General features: G+C 57.9%; 5 protein-coding genes across 5 annotated transcripts; 3 read left to right on the top strand and 2 right to left on the bottom strand.

The window, feature by feature from the left end:
* Positions 1-23: 23 nt before the first annotated feature.
* B0T26DRAFT_755046 (uncharacterized protein) lies at positions 24-842 on the top strand (the record flags this gene model as incomplete). Its single annotated transcript, XM_060445901.1, has 5 exons — positions 24-59; positions 124-363; positions 527-621; positions 676-733; positions 795-842. The coding sequence occupies 5 exons, from the start codon at positions 24-26 to the stop codon at positions 840-842; spliced, it is 477 nt and encodes a 158-aa protein (XP_060293217.1).
* Positions 843-2,840: 1,998 nt separating this feature from the next.
* On the top strand, positions 2,841-4,835 carry B0T26DRAFT_624902 (uncharacterized protein; the record flags this gene model as incomplete). The annotated part of the gene is made up of 2 exons (XM_060436150.1): positions 2,841-3,734; positions 3,852-4,835. Coding segments are annotated over 2 exons (1,878 nt in total), but the record flags the coding sequence as incomplete, so codon positions are not given.
* Positions 4,836-6,112: 1,277 nt separating this feature from the next.
* Positions 6,113-7,053, bottom strand: B0T26DRAFT_428615 (uncharacterized protein). Its single transcript, XM_060434944.1, has 2 exons — positions 6,331-7,053; positions 6,113-6,265 (listed from the first exon to the last, which is right to left on the bottom strand). The coding sequence occupies exons 1-2, from the start codon at positions 6,762-6,764 to the stop codon at positions 6,241-6,243; spliced, it is 459 nt and encodes a 152-aa protein (XP_060293219.1). The 5' UTR covers positions 6,765-7,053; the 3' UTR covers positions 6,113-6,240.
* Positions 6,761-8,999, bottom strand: B0T26DRAFT_679266 (nucleoside phosphorylase domain-containing protein; the record flags this gene model as incomplete). The annotated part of the gene is made up of 4 exons (XM_060440331.1): positions 6,761-7,097; positions 7,217-8,125; positions 8,276-8,837; positions 8,945-8,999. The coding sequence occupies 4 exons, from the start codon at positions 8,997-8,999 to the stop codon at positions 6,761-6,763; spliced, it is 1,863 nt and encodes a 620-aa protein (XP_060293220.1).
* A 3,111-nt stretch (positions 9,000-12,110) lies between these two features.
* B0T26DRAFT_428650 (uncharacterized protein) lies at positions 12,111-13,597 on the top strand. Its single transcript, XM_060434945.1, has 6 exons — positions 12,111-12,246; positions 12,315-12,630; positions 12,698-12,799; positions 12,894-13,121; positions 13,210-13,347; positions 13,414-13,597. Exons 1-6 carry the CDS (start codon positions 12,196-12,198, stop codon positions 13,461-13,463), a joined length of 885 nt encoding a protein of 294 aa, XP_060293221.1. The 5' UTR covers positions 12,111-12,195; the 3' UTR covers positions 13,464-13,597.
* Positions 13,598-14,817: the final 1,220 nt, after the last annotated feature.

Raw genomic sequence — 14,817 nt, forward strand, 5'->3', positions numbered from 1 at the left:
CCGAACAACCACACCAAACAACCATGGCCGCGGCACCACGATCGGACAGGAGCCTGGTGGTGATGGGGTCGGGCGCGGGGATCGGGGATCGGGGTGTCGGTGGCGTCGCTGTTCGCGGCGAAGCGGTTCGGCAAGGTGGTGCTGATTGCGCGGCGCGCCGAGCAGCTCGCGGCCGACAAGCGTGCCGTCGAGGCGGCTGCCGTCACGGAAGGACTACTGCAGGTGCGCGTCAAGACGTACGCCGTCGATTTGGTCGACACGCCGGCGCTACTCGCAGCGCTCGACGACGGCGAGGCAGCCTTCGGCAAGCCCGAGGTCGTCTTTTTTCAATGCTGCCCGCGTGCTGCCGTCGGCGCTGCTCGAGTATGATGCCGCCGAGATCGAGTATGACTTGAAGGTGAGCACGCCGCAGCATACTGCCTTGAGGGGCGAACTGCCTTGAGGGGCGATAGTTGGCGTGTCTGCAGTATTGGCAAACCACTAACCACCTCAAATCATCGTGTCGGCGCTCTACGCGGTCGCGAAGCGCGAGGTGACGGGTCTCGCGGCGCTGGCGAGGGCCGACGCAGCGCGGCCGGCGCTCATCGAGACCCGCTCGACGCTGCCGCAGCAGCCGATCCCGTAGGTGTTCTCGCTGTCGCTGGCCAAGGCGGCGCAGCGCAACCTGGTGCAGAGCCTGGCCCTCACGTACGCGCCGGGCGTGCACATCGGCCCCGTTGTCGTCGACGGCCCCGTGGCGCCGACCCACGAGACGCGCAACCCCGGCCAACACCGCCGCCAAGACGTGGTAGTAGTTCGCGCAGGCGCGGGAGAGCCCGTCGTTCGAGGTCGAGATTGCGTGAGCAGGGTTCGAGAAATCTGGTTGCATGTTATGCTGCATACCTGACAGCTAGCAAATAAGAGTGACGTCGGACTCGTATGTGGCTGTGGTAAATCCAGGGGTCAGGATGACATGCAGGTACTCAACGGGCGTCGGTTTCAGGAGAAGGGGTGCATGCGCAGCTATACAAAGTCGCGCCGCTATAGGCCCTCGCTTATCTCGCAACCTGTCCCCCATTTAGCACCGATGCGCTGGCGACAGGCGATTGGCTCGGGCAGATGCGGGAGGGTTACCGTTGTGGCGAACGGTTCAGCCGCAGCACGCATCTGCCCGAGTTCGAAAGGGGGCTGTGCCGCACCTCTCTCTGGTCCCCTCAAAAAGCCCCGCAGAGCGTTTTCCACTGGCGGTCCTTTTGGCCTTTGCTTCCGACTTTTGAATTTGTCGCACATCGTATCCACCCCGGAACAGCATCGCCATCATGTCCGTCTTCAAGCGGCTCAAGGACAAGGCCGTCGCGCAGGGCAACGACCTGTACCAGCAGCTGCAGGCCGAGGCGCAGCAGTTTGTCAGGCCGCCCACCAACGCTGCGCCGTATCCGCCTGCGCCCAACCCCTATTCCGGGTCTCCCGGAAATGCCCCCTACGGCCAGGGAGCGCCGTCAACAGGATATTACTATGCTCCGCCCGCGCCCGCTGGCCAGCATGCGGGCTCTCCTCAGCCCCAGGGCCAGGGCTGGCAGCCAGCGAGCCCTCCGAGCAACCCCGCGTCCCCCGGAACGCCGGGAGCGTGGCCCGGCCCCCCCCAGAGCGGCCAGCCACAGTCACACCCGGCGCCGCCCAGTCACTACTCGGGATCCCCCGCACCCGGATATGGAGATGGGCCTCAGGGCTACTTTCCTCCTCCGCCGCCGTCCAGGCCTTATCCTGCCCCGCAAAGTCCTCCCACAGTGTCTGGTGTTCCTGGGGGCGGTCACCACCCGTCCCCTTCCCCGCCACACCAGCAGCCGTCATACCAGCCGCCGCCGTCGCCCTACCAAGCGCCCCAGCAGACATACCGGCAGCCACAGCAACAGACTTATCAGCAGCAATCTCAACAGCTGCCTCTGCCAGGTGCACACCAAGGTGCCCAGATCCAGTCTCAGCAGTCCCCTTCACCGCCACACCAGCAGCCGGCATACCAACCGCCGCCGCCCCAAAGCTACCAACCGCCACAGCCATCCACCTACCAGACGCCGCAGCAACCTGTCTATCAACAGGCGCCACAGCAACCTGTCTATCAACAGGCACCACAGCCACAGACGTATCAACAACCTCAACAGCCGCAGGCATACCAACAACCTCAACAGCCGCAGGCATACCAGCAGCCACAACAGCCACAGATATACCAACAAGCGCCCCAGTCGCCATCTCAAGCCCGACCCCAACAACAATATCCGCCGCTGGTCCTGCAGTCTCCACAGTCGTCGCCGTCGCCGGCCAGCAGCGTTGCAGGCAGCCAGCGGAACTTTCCCCAGTCTCCGCCGCCACAGCCGCACCAGCCGCCATACCAGGCGTACCAGCCTCCGTATTCGCAGCCATCTTACCAACAACAGCAGTTGCCGCAGCCTTACCAACAACAACCGCTGCCGCAGCAACCGCCGCCATACCAGCAGCCGCTCCAGCAGCAGCCGCCTCCACAGCCGGTATACCAGCAGCCGCCGCAGCAACCAGTCTACGCGTCCTCGGCCAGCGCAGCAAGCACGCCGCCTCCCAGCTACGCACCACCCTCAACACTCGCCGAGCTCCCCGACAGCAGCACCAGCAGCGCGCCCCGGCCCGATGTCGCCGAGCTGGCCGGCGACGACGCCGACACGCGCAGTGAGACAGCAGCGAGTGGTCTCGCAGCACAGCTCGACAGGATGGCGCTCTCGCCGGCACCACTGCGCCCACATCCATCACATCCACACAACCCAGCAACGACGAGATCAGAAACAGCAGAACTCCAGGCCTCGGCCCCAGCGCGCTACACCTTCACCACCCCTCCCGTGCCGCCGCCGACAATCACAGCGTCCGGCCCGCCACAGGCAGCGCTGAACGACTGCCCCGGCCCGGCGCGCGTGGTGCGCTACGCGACGACGTGGTACCGCCTGCCGAAACCATCCCCTCCCGCCTCCAAGCAGGACGAGGTAGGGGAAAACGAGTTCCTGATCTGCACCTGCTGCTACACGCGGCACATTGCCGGCACGCCGCACGCAGCATCCATCGGCGCCACGGCCGCCGAGCTGCCCGCGGGCCGCGTGTGCCGGTTCGACGTGCCGCGCGTGACGGGCCCGGGGCGCGGGCTGTGGGCTGCTGCGTGTCGCGATCCCGGCGGTGCGGGTCTGGATGCGTTGCGGGCGTATGCGGCGCGCAGAGCTGAGCTGGGCCTGTGTCCTGACGATGATGCGGATGGGGGGTATGCGGATGGGGGGTATGGCAACGGGGACGGCGGGCGGTGGTTCGTTGCTGCGCTTGCCGGGAGCGGGAGTGATGCGTTGCGTGTGTGCGAGGCGTGTTTCGAGGAGCGCGTGTGCGCGACGGGGTTTGCAGGACATTTCCGTCCGCAGCAGACACAGCATGCGCAACAGAGCGATGATGGCAGCCCGCCCGGATGCCACCTGCGGTTCGCGTTCGTGGCGCGGGCGCTGGCCCACACAGATGAACACGGCGGCGGCGGCGGATGGAGCGCGTTCGCCGCGGCGGCGGCGCGGCGGCTGGGCCAGCCTACTTGCGCGGGCAGCAGTACCGCAGTGGCAGCGACCAGCCGCGGCTGGCGGCGCGCGCGGCGGGCCGAGATCGCCGGCGTGACCGTGTGCGAGGCGTGCTTTCTCGACCTGGCGGGCATGACGCCGTTCGCCGACGAGTTCGACACGGCGCTGATCTTCCGGGCCACGGCTGTTGCAACAACTGCAACAGAACCGCCGTCCAAGACGTCGCGGTTCCTCAGCTCGCTGCTCGGGACGCCGCCGCCGCAGCAGGACGAGGTGGAGCCCGGCGCTGGCGCCAGGGCCGAGCAGATGTGGACGTGTCATGCTGCGCGGCCGCCGCTGGCCGTGGTGCTGGGCGTCGCGCAGAGCCGGCAGGACTTTGGCGTGTTTGTCAGCGGCGCCGCCGCCATCATGGCCGCGCCGGCGTGCACCGAGGCCGGGCTCGGCGGCGGCGCCGTGACGTGGTACACGCTGGCGGGGCGGCGGTGCCACAACTTCGAGGTGTGCGCGGGCTGCTACGCGGGGCTGCTGGAGCCGTTCGGGGTGGCGGGTTTCCTGCAGGCCGTGAGCTTCTCGGGCGACGAGGCCGCCGTGCCGCGGCTGTGCGACTTCCACCCGAGCGCGCCCTACTTCGCGCCGTACGTGCACCGGCTGCAGGAGGCTGTCGACGTGGGCGTGTGGGCGCGCTTCTCCGAGTTTGTGCGCGCGCACGCGGCGCTCGCCGGCGCCCCCGCGTGTCCGCGCTCGACGCCAACGCCGGACCTGATCTGGTACGGGTACCAGGACTGCGGCATATGCCCGCGGTGCTACGCCGAGGTCTGTGTCGACACGGCCCTGGCGGCGTCGATGCCCGTGCAAGCAGCGAGGGTCACGGGGGCGACCATGTGCAGCATGTACTCGCCGCGGATGCGCCGGCTGTTCGCGGCGGCGTGCGAGCGCGGCAGCGCCGACGAGCTGGTCGAGTTCGCCCACCACCGCGCGCTCGTCCACGCCAACACGCTGCTCCGCGCCGACGCCATGCGCCAGATCCAAGCCCTGAAGATGCGCCAGGCCGCGAACCAGGGCGTCGTCAGCTCCATCTACAGCGGCGGCCAGAGCTTCGCGCTCGCGGCTGGGGTGACGAGCGACTACGCCTACGGCAGCAGCACGCTTGGCTGGCACCCCACGCAGTCGGGCGCCATGGCCGCGCAGGCGTTTCAGAGCATGAACGCCGGGTTTGCCGAGGCGAACAGTCCGCACGTCGCCATGGAGATTGCACAGCTCGAGGCGCAGTGGCTCGAGGTTGAGTAGCAGGCATCTCGGTGTGGGATTTTTGGAGAGATCCCAGGCACAACTTCGTTTGATGCTGTTTCAGAATCTTTGAGCGTGAGCCGAGGCCCAGGGTATATACTATGTATTAGATAGACAAGTTGGAGAAAACGAAAAAACCGAACAGGCTATCATCATCGGCTATCAAAAAAAAAAACTCTCCCCTGCCAGTTACCGGGGATTGTATATCATTCGCCTATCGCGCCCCTAAGGATCCCTTTCAACCCATTGCAGAACAAGTCGTCTGAGCGAATGGCTTAAATATTGAGGTTAGGAGAGCCCGGAGTGGCGAGATAGTGTGTATAGGGTGGCGAGACGGTGTGTATAGGGGGGATAAGCACCTGATTCCTAGTATGAATCAAGCCCTCCGTTTCTTGAAAAGACGCCGCCAGCTATGACTCTTGGCTATTGTCGTTGTTCTGTGACGAGAGGATAAGTAGGCCTCAATGCTGATTGGGATATATGTCTCCGGTCACTCCGTATACGTTGGACCCGGAGGACTATAAAACTCGATATTAGGGCCGACTTGCTCTTCCAGAAAATATCGATATTTATCTTACCTTTCCGAGCCGCCCGAATTCTCTCCCTTTCCGCCTTTGTATTTCGTTTAGGCCTTGTTTTTTTGATTGTGCCTGTGGTGTGGAAGGCTGAGCTTCCACCTCTTCATCGGTCAAAGCTGGCGTCTTGTGGGAGCTTGCATCTATCTCGGACTTGGATGAGTTGCTGGCATACTCGGCCAAGGTCGCAGTCCACGTGTCCCATGTAAAACCCTCACGGTTGATCGCTGAGCTGTCTTTTCTTCGGCGACCAGACGCCTACTGCAAGACCTAAAGAGCCATCAGGAACAGCATGCGGCGACGAGCTTCTTCGTGCCAGGCCGTTTTGCCGTGGCCGTCTAACTGTGCCGTAGTATTCATCCTGGCTTTCACGTTTGTGTTTGCGGGCTTTCCCACTCTCCGAGTTTCCCGTGGGTCCGCCTCCGATGGCTCCAAAATGATAGAAATTGGACGAGGTACTATGATCCAAGATTTCGTCGTCTGCAGACGCTAGGCCCGTTCCTATTGGAGGCGACCATCTAAATGGATTTTGTGTCCCGGGTGGATAGTACGGCAACGAATAATCCAGGTCCATGTCATTCAAGACGTTATTGAAGAATGAGGGGCTGTAGGCGCTATAGCCTTCAGATACGGCGCTATAGCCCTCGTCGGTGGGCTGGCCGTGCTGAACGTTTTGCTGGAGATTGCCCTAAATTCCTGGTTCTAGAGAAGTCCCTAGACCTTGGGAATCACTTGGTTCTATGAACAACGTCGATGTGTGGTCGATTGTGCCAAGGCGTGGTTGGTTCATAGGAATAAGTCTCGGTGGGGGAAGAGGCGGCAAAATATTGCTAGGCCAAATATCTTTGATACCGTCTAGGGGCATGTAATCGTCAAAAGAGATCTCGATCGCAGGAGGGGTTGCCCTGTGTCCTGCTCACCGATTCAACCTCCGCAGCATGGCTTTGCTGTAGGTATCTGCGCTAGACGATGTTCTGTTGATTGCCATGCTTCGGACAGTGGCTGGGTTTGCGGCCACAGTAGGCTTATCCTCATCCAGTCCGGCGACGGCAACATCCCATCCCCTCCACTGGTTAATCCCTTCAACGGTCGCCAGTCCCGCAGGACTAGACTGTGCAGATATCAGGTTGGTGACGTCGTCGATTTCGACATGCTCGTCTATGCGGGAGTCCTTGCCTGTAATCTCGCGAGAGTAATAATGGTTAACTAAGTTGATTTGTATCGATCCCCCGGTGGCTATATTTCCCTTTATTCGTATTCCTGAGGCAAGAGTTGGTGTGTTGTGCTCTTGTAGCGCGGCGGACCTCACTCGTAGTGCTGAAAGCTGGCTCTCAGACTCAGCGAGAACTCTCATAAGTCTTCTTCGGGCAGGCCGTAGCGTTTCGCCAGCTCCGAGGCAAGAAGTCTCGTGTCGTTCAGGTGGTGCGTGCTGAAAGTAGCCCGGGACGCTGACACCTCGCTTCCGTCTGCCTCTTGAATTCTGAAGCTCGTGTCTATAATGCGGACCTGCTTATAGTGTCGGATGTCTTGATCGGCGGGAACTTGTATCGGTGGTCTGGGCCTGGGAAGTTCAGGAGGTCTATCATGTCTAGGTTCTGCCGCTGTTGGTGCTGAGTTGGGAGCTTCGTCCCGCACTTCGATCTCTTGGGTCTCCTCGATGCGACAATATGTCAGACCGCAGACGCTACTAGCGGGAGGTTAGACTAACAAATTCGGAAAAATCGGGAAAGACTGGGTCGGTGGGGCACTTGCCATTCAACTTGATCTGTGGGCAAGCCCTCGCTCATAAATCCACAAGATGGGCACTCCGTTGTCGGCACATTGCGGCGCCGGAAATCCATGCTCATCCTGATCACTTGCTTGTGCTTGACGACAGTTTGCCACGGCTTATCAAGGTCGAGAATCTCTCCGGTTTGTGTGCCTTCAAGAGACCACTCTCCTCGGTCGATCTTGGTGTGTCCGAGATCCTTGAACCGGGCGCGGAGGATATGGACGAAGAGCTCTTTAGAGTTAATCGTCTCCAAGTGAAACGGCAACAGCCGGCCGCGGGCGTCAATGACCAGCACCGAGTGGAACTGGACTTCGGAGACGGGGCGGTTCGGGATTGCGAACTGGACCAGCTCGCCAAAATCGTGGCTAGAGTCGCCGAGGGGGATCCGGCCCTGGCGGCGGAACAGCTCGAGAACAGCCAGCATCTCGCGGCGGGAGACCAAGCCGTCTTTTCGGTCTGCCACGACGAGCGCCTCCAAGAGCGCCTTGGCCGCCGAGGCAGCAGCGGCAGCCGCAAATTCTTGCCACTGCTTCCGCTTGTGGCTGTCCGCGTAGTCGCACACGCTCTTGACAACAATGCAAGGTATCTCGTCCCACACGCCGGCGCCTTCCATCTCGAAGGCCAAGATGCCTTCTTCCCGGGCAATGCGGTCCCGGTCTTCTCCAGACTTCATCACCGTGTCGCCCGACGCTACGGGGCCAATGTAGATAGCCGGCTCCTGGGCTTTGGCCGGGTTCTCTTCTTCGAGCCTGCGCTTTTCGGCCAGCCCGTCTCTGTCCACCAGGCATCTGTCCTCGCACCCCAGCTTGTCACACGATGCATCGATGGCCTTGTCACACGTCGTCTCTTGGTTGCAGCATGGCGAGAAGCGGTGGCGGTGGCGGTAGTCGGCTCGGAAGAGCTCGTCTTCGTCGGTGCCGGGGTACTTGTACTTGGCGGGCTTCCTTTTCGTACGCTAAGCATAAGCCGCTTGAAGCTCTCCAAGAAAGTGCGCCGTTCTCTGTTCAAGCCTGTCGTGGTTGCGGTCCGTCTCGAAGCTCTTCAGCAGGGTGCGTATGTTCTTCTTTGGCCGGCCGTGGCTCTCATGCAGCGACTTCTTGCGCGCAAAGACGCCGTTCGGGTACTGGCTGCCGAGGTCGTACTGCACGATCGAGTTGCTTATCACGACGTCGCCCAAGAAGATGTCGTCGCCGTTCCCGAGGGGCCCGGGCACGCCGCCGCAGATGCCGACGACGAGGGCGACGCGGACATTGGGGTAGCTCGCACGCAGAGAAGCGGCGGCGCTGGCAGCGAGGGCCTTGCCCATGCCAGGGAGCAGCACGAGGACGACATTGTGTCTGCCGATGCGGCCTGTCGTGTAGTGATTCAGATCGCCCTCGACTTTCTGGTAAGGGTCGCCGTCGCCGTCGTCGAAGAATTCGTCAAAGAGGTAGGAGAGCGCGCTGGACTCGAGCGGCAGGGCACAGAAAATGGCGATCTCGAACCCATGGCGCCCCGCGGGCCGTTCCTTGGCGCTATTGCCTCGTCGAAACGGGGGCGTTGGCATTGCGGCGGGAAATTGCAGGGTTAGGGGCGGATCAAAGTGGGCGACATCGGCCGCGGGATCGTCGTCGTGGGCATCGACGCATCTGGGGATGGAAGAGCCAGTTAGCGTAACTAAAAAACTAGGTAGCTAAACAATAGAGAATAGAAGTCGGACCGAGCGCATGCGCGACATGTCATGTTCAAGTCGAGCCGACGACGTTGCGAGAGGTTTGACGTACGGATCCGTAGACAGAGCCTTGTCGTGCTCAGCCCCCAGAGCCGGGCATTAGCCATCGTCAACCCATTGGCTCCGGGTTGTGGGCGTGCTGTGGCGCACGTAAGCTTCCTGCAACGCTCTGTGGCTATGCTGTTTTGGCTGTAGAGTACGTTGTATGGCGGTCTAACAAGAATGCAATGTGACGAGCGCCTGTCGACTGAATGAGGCTTTAGCTCTTGGGAAAGTCACACCGAATTTGCACTTTCCTCTATTTGCACTTCCCTTTTGCCAAGTAACAATCCAAGGCAAGTTCGATGAGGTAGGTTGCAGTTGCCGTGGCGGTCAGCGCTACCGTCGTTTTGACCGTGGAAGGAGTGGCTTCCTGATTTAGAATAATTCATTAGAAAGTTTCTCTTCAACGTGCCTTCCAAGTTGCAACACGGTGCACGAACAAGGAACTAAAGTCCATAGGCTACTGCACCATACACTGTCGGCCTCAGTAATACCTAATTTATGATAACGTGTGTGATAAGCGAGATGAACAGACAAGCGAGTTGAACAATTTCCACAACCTCACCACAACTACCCTCAATTACACAACCACAACACTAGGAAATAACAATAACTGAATCGGAAACAGATGAATCAGACGATTCTGCAGCCTCCTTGCACGTACGTGCATTATGGCCAGGCTTGCCGCATACGCCACAGCATCGAATCTTCGTACGAGACCCCCCTGCACCACCACCATTTTGTCGTGTTTCCTGGACTAACTGCCCACCCACAGCCTTCTGATCTAGTAGATCCTGTGCCTCTTGTATAGTAAGTGATCCTCTAAGCCGAACACGTGTTTTCTTGGCTCTCCGTCGCTTACTAAGCCCCTCATTGGCCTTCCGAAGTGCTGAGACCTCTGTACGCAAAAGAGCCACCTCGTGCATCATAGCCATCGTACCTTTAGCTAATCGATCCACAGCAGTCAGCATTGGTGTTGGAGAGCTGCCCTGATGGTTGGAAATTCGAGTTTTGATGAACGCTGACTGTGAGGCAGCCTCTCTCGGGTTTTGTGGCGTTTGGGAGACCCAAGGTAGCGATGTAGTTAGGCTTGTAGCTGGGGGTGTTGGAGTCCGAATACGCACATCTAGCTTGGATATCACCCTCTCTGGATCGTACGGCACAAGGCCGGCTCCAGCAAACCCCCCCTGGATATTCCTTTCCGTAACCGAAGCAAAAAACGCCTCTCTAAACCCACAAAGAAACTCCAGCTTGCTAATATGTGTGATGTTCATCCGCATCAGCTGCTCAATCTGACAGCCGTACGCCTTCTTCAACGGCCCAAAGCAACCAACATCCAATGGCTGAAGTAGGTGTGAAGAGTGCGGAGGCATACAGAGTGTGATGATGTTGTGCTCCCGGCAGTAAGTCTCGAATTCTTCGGAGTGGTGGCTATCGTGGCCGTCGAGAATTAACAGTCGGTATATTCCCTTCGTACGAGATGCTGTGTGGAAATCGAAGTGCCGAATCCAATCCATGCCTTTCTCATTAGTAGTCCAGCCATTGTCGGTTGTTGCGATACGCCAGGTACCCGGAAGGTTGCACTCTTGATACCAGTTAGCAAGGTGATATTGCCCAGCTAAGATAATGAATGGTGGGATAGTCCAGCCTAGAGCATTCACTCCTTGGATGACTGTAGCCCACTCTCGATTACCAGGCTGGGCTTGCTTAGCCCTACCACGGCCATCAGAGGTAGTAACTACCATAGCGGGGATGATAATGCCCATCATAAAGCCGGTCTCGTCGAAATTGTACAAATCTTCGTCAAGGATACCGTACTTGGCCTTTGTGTTGTGCACAAGCGCAAACCACTCGCGAATAACTTTTGGATCTTCGCATTTGGCCCTCTGGTAGTCGTATTTACGCGTAAAACGCGTCCGAAGTTCTGGCTGGCGCTTGACGAAGTTGTGAGCCCAGCGTGTACCGACAGAGGGCGCGTCGCGTTCGCGTAGCAATCGATTGGCCATATCTTCTACGTACGAAAGCCGGGGATGAAATGCGCGCGCACATAGCTCAATGATGTACTGAACAATCGTTTTCTCTTCCAAATCCGTAAGCTTACGCGAATTGGCTGGAGTATCACGTCGTGCAGGTTTGCCGTCGCGTCGGTTGCGTATAGTATTTACCATGACTTGATATGTTGTTGCTGCAGCTCGAATACTGAGTTTTGGGTCGTTTTGAATAGCCCTGAGGGCCAAATTCACCCTAGCTTCGTATGAAGGAAGAGACATTTGAGTTTGTTGAGGAATTTGGTGTTTTGTAGAGAGGAGGCGCGTCGCGTCAAAAGTGTTCAACTCGCTTGTCTGTTCATCTCGCTTATCACACACGTTAACTAGTACGGAGGTATTGAGCACGGTGTTTTCTACTCCTATGCTCACTGCTATCTGTCGCGGCGTCGCTGATTGTCAAACAGCGGCTAAACGTACTACGCACCGTTTATAACCATGCAATACAGAATCGACTAAAGCACGATATATACTAAATTAATACTTAAAACTAGCCAACCACAGTCTTTGTGAATATTCGAGTTCCATGTATCTTGGGTTCCATGTATCTTGGGTTCCATGTATCTTGGGTTCCATGTATCTTAGGTTCCATGTATCTTAGGTTCCATGTATCTTAGGTTCCGTGTATTTTAGGCTATATTTCATGTCGACTTTCCGTAAGTAAGGTACCTACCTAATTAGGTAGCTAGCGGGGAATGTTGTGGGTGGCTCTAGGCCTCGATTTAGTGGCTGACAGCTATCCACAAGACTGCTACAAGCCTGCCAAGGCCTCAACCAGGAAGTCCTAGGCTTCCATTGCAGGATCGTCAAATCGTGATGCTTGGACGCCAACGCGCACGAAGGAAGATGCACGGATCCAAGGTAACCCGATTTGGACAGCAGTCGGTCTGGGGTGCTCCTCTGCAACCGGAATTTGGATCGAGCACGGAATTAACCGGGGTCTAATGTCCGAACACTCGGCTCTGCACCGGACCAAACCACCAATGGCAGATGGCGGAAAGCGATGGAGCCAATCAAGTGCCTGGGTTCTGGATAGGGCCATTTGACAACGCCAGCGGAAAGCAGCCTAGAAGTCTCAAACTGTATAATTACCTTACGAGCTTACCTACCTTTGACATTTCTCACGTTGATTAATAATTGGGTTCCGCCAAGATAAACGTTCCACCTCCCCTAACTCATCCCACCTAAATCAACCACGTTCAATAACACCATCAACATGTCGGCTATCGCAAAGACCATCGTCGCCACGGGCGCCTCATCCGGCTTGGTAATCAATTTCCTCCATAGCACCGCTGAACTAGATTGAGCTAACAGACGCTGACCCCTGAAATATAGGGCTTCGAGGCCATCAAGACGTTGCTCGGGCAGGCGCAGCCCTACAAGTTCATCCTCGGCGCCCGCAACGTCGGCACCACCGAGGCCGCCTACAGCAAGCTCGGCTTCGACAGCACCAGACACACCCTGACCGTCCTGCCGCTCGAGCTGTCCGATCTCCGCACAGCCAAGACGTTTGCCCAGCAGACGCTCGAGCACCTCGGCCACGACAAGCTCGACTACCTCTTACTCAACGCCGCCACCACCTCGGTCGGCGCCGACCCCTCGCCCCACGGCCCCGCCAAGTGGTGCGAGGCCTACGTCGTCAATCATCTCTGTGAGCCGAGCTTTCAATCGACATCAAGCCACCGACTCTCAGACAGGCAGCTAACCCCGTCTCCCAGCGCAGCACTACCTCATCCACCTGCTGCGCGAGAAGCTGGCCGCGTCCAAGTCGCGCGTCGTCGTCGTGTCCACGGGCGCCATTCGCCAGATCTCGGATCCTAGTATGCCAAATACCCACCAGACACCCACCAAACACCCACGTTGGGAACCATGACGACGACCCTGTGAAGCTGACCGACCCCCCTTTCCCCGCAGAAACCCTCGACGTCGACCTCAAGGCGGGCTCCGCCGCCAAGGGCCTCGACCTGTACGCCGCCGACAAGTTCGCCCAGTTCCTCGGCGCGCAGTGGTGGCGCCGCCAGCTGCAGGGCCAAGCCACCGTCGTGGCCGTGTCGCCGGGCCTAATCCCCGACACCGGCCTCGGCCGCGGCGGCAACATGACTATCCCCGACAACCTTCCCGACGCCAAGTCGGTTGCCGAAGGTCTGTGCGCCCTGTATTTGCCTAGTTTAGTAGTCACGCTGGCTGGCTGGTTTGCTGACACGTTTGCGTTTCCTCTCGGTGCGAGCAGGAGCCGCCAGCATCCTCGCCGCCTTCACGCGCGACGACGTCCCCGCCGACCCCGAGCAGGTCTTCCTCACCAGCTGGGGCGAGTGGTGGCCTAAGGATGTCTACGCCCCGGCCCTCGACAAGGACCTCCAGGACAAGTGTAGGTTACCTTCTGCAGTCATACCCTGTGGACCGGGATTGGTTGTTAATAATTTTGATAACTTAGGGTCGCCGTCCAAGGAAGAGATCGAGAAGGAGGCGGGCATCTCTGCTTAGCAAGCTTCTGGCGGCTGTTGGTAAGTCGAGTTGGATAATTTGGGGTTGAATTACGCACGCAGAAGCCTGCTTTCCGAAGATGGCAGCAGAGGATTGAAAGATGTCGCTGTTTCGTTGCGTTCTCATATTGCCAGCGAAGAGTTTGGGAAATCTGGGAGATTCGGGACAGTCGCGTTGCTTCTCTATTCGTACAGCAAACTTGTTGAAACGATCGAGAACAATCTACTTGGGGATTCGAAAATAGTTGAATACAGATATAGCAGTTGGCATGAACACTGTAATGTACGGTTTTTGTTCACCGAGGTGCCTGATAGCTTACCAAGGGGCTTGTCTGTTCACTGCGTTGTTAATAAGCCTCTGCCTCGATTTTTCTCTTTGTGTAAATACTCTCATTCTACTGCACGCCCTCTATAACTGGGCCTTCTTTTACAAGGCCCGTCTAGACTCTTTTACAATTTGCTTGACTGATTAATATGGAAGGCAGTTGCCTAGTCAAAATATTTAAAAGAGTCAGTAACTAATAGGCAAAGGATGAGTAATGCATTGCTATGGTGGATTTTGGTATACAAAGCACCGTTATTTCTTACGAAAGCTGTAGATCAACGTGTTCCGTGCTCCTGTTATTCCTTTGTCTGCGCTGTCCTCGTAAGAGCCTCCTTGCAGTTTACACTCTTTTCTTTCTCCCGAGCTGTATTGTCCTTTTTATTTTTCGAATACCCGTTAGTGAGATGCTCGGTAAAATGTGCACAAAGACACCCAGACGAGGGATTATAGCTCGCCGAGCCATGATTATGTTCATAGAACTACCCCGATACCCCCTCAACCAGCCACCAGTCCCACCAGGGAGTCCCTATTTGGACCTGGGCCTTCCACGCTGGGAAGAGGCCGTATCGGATGATGAATAGCATCGTGATGTATGGGGTGATTCTTTGCTCGGCCGTGATGGCTTGGACCGCTAAGACCGTCACTCCAGACATCCAAAAGGGCATCTAATGTGAGTTTGGCCTGGAGGATATGACACTGCGTCTTCACGCTGCGACAATCCCCTGGCCGTTACCAGCATTTACAAGGCTGGACTTTTCTGAAGTTGTGTGGTCCAACCCGTGCTATCATTCTCGTTCAACATTCTTACTTGATCCGAGCTGCGACTATATTTACATTCTTATTTAAAGCTGCAGCATCCCTTTGATCTAAGTAGGAGGTTACCTTGCATACTTGTGATCCGGCTCTTACCGTAGGCCTGAGGTGAGGGTTGCGGGGAGGGAAAACTGGCGAGACCATATTCGATAAGATGTGTGCATTATCATCCGATCTGGTCACGTTCTGTCGCCAGCTGGACGCGCACTGGTCACTT

Source organism: Lasiosphaeria miniovina (genome assembly GCF_030549165.1).
Source record: "Lasiosphaeria miniovina strain SMH2392-1A chromosome Unknown B0T26scaffold_6, whole genome shotgun sequence".
In the NCBI taxonomy this organism is placed as follows: domain Eukaryota; kingdom Fungi; phylum Ascomycota; class Sordariomycetes; order Sordariales; family Lasiosphaeriaceae; genus Lasiosphaeria; species Lasiosphaeria miniovina.

Excerpts from the sequence above, each read along its gene's own strand:
- B0T26DRAFT_428615 (XM_060434944.1), bottom strand. The coding sequence starts at position 6,764 with ATGAGAGTTCTCGCTGAGTCTGAGAGCCAGCTTTCAGCACTACGAGTG. Across the intron at positions 6,266-6,330 it reads ATGCTGCGGAGGTTGAATCG|ACGGTATCAAAGATATTTGG; the intron begins GTGAGCAGGACA and ends ACATGCCCCTAG.
- B0T26DRAFT_428650 (XM_060434945.1), top strand. The coding sequence starts at position 12,196 with ATGTCGGCTATCGCAAAGACCATCGTCGCCACGGGCGCCTCATCCGGC. Across the intron at positions 12,631-12,697 it reads CTACGTCGTCAATCATCTCT|CGCAGCACTACCTCATCCAC; the intron begins GTGAGCCGAGCT and ends CCCGTCTCCCAG. Across the intron at positions 13,348-13,413 it reads CAAGGACCTCCAGGACAAGT|GGTCGCCGTCCAAGGAAGAG; the intron begins GTAGGTTACCTT and ends TTGATAACTTAG.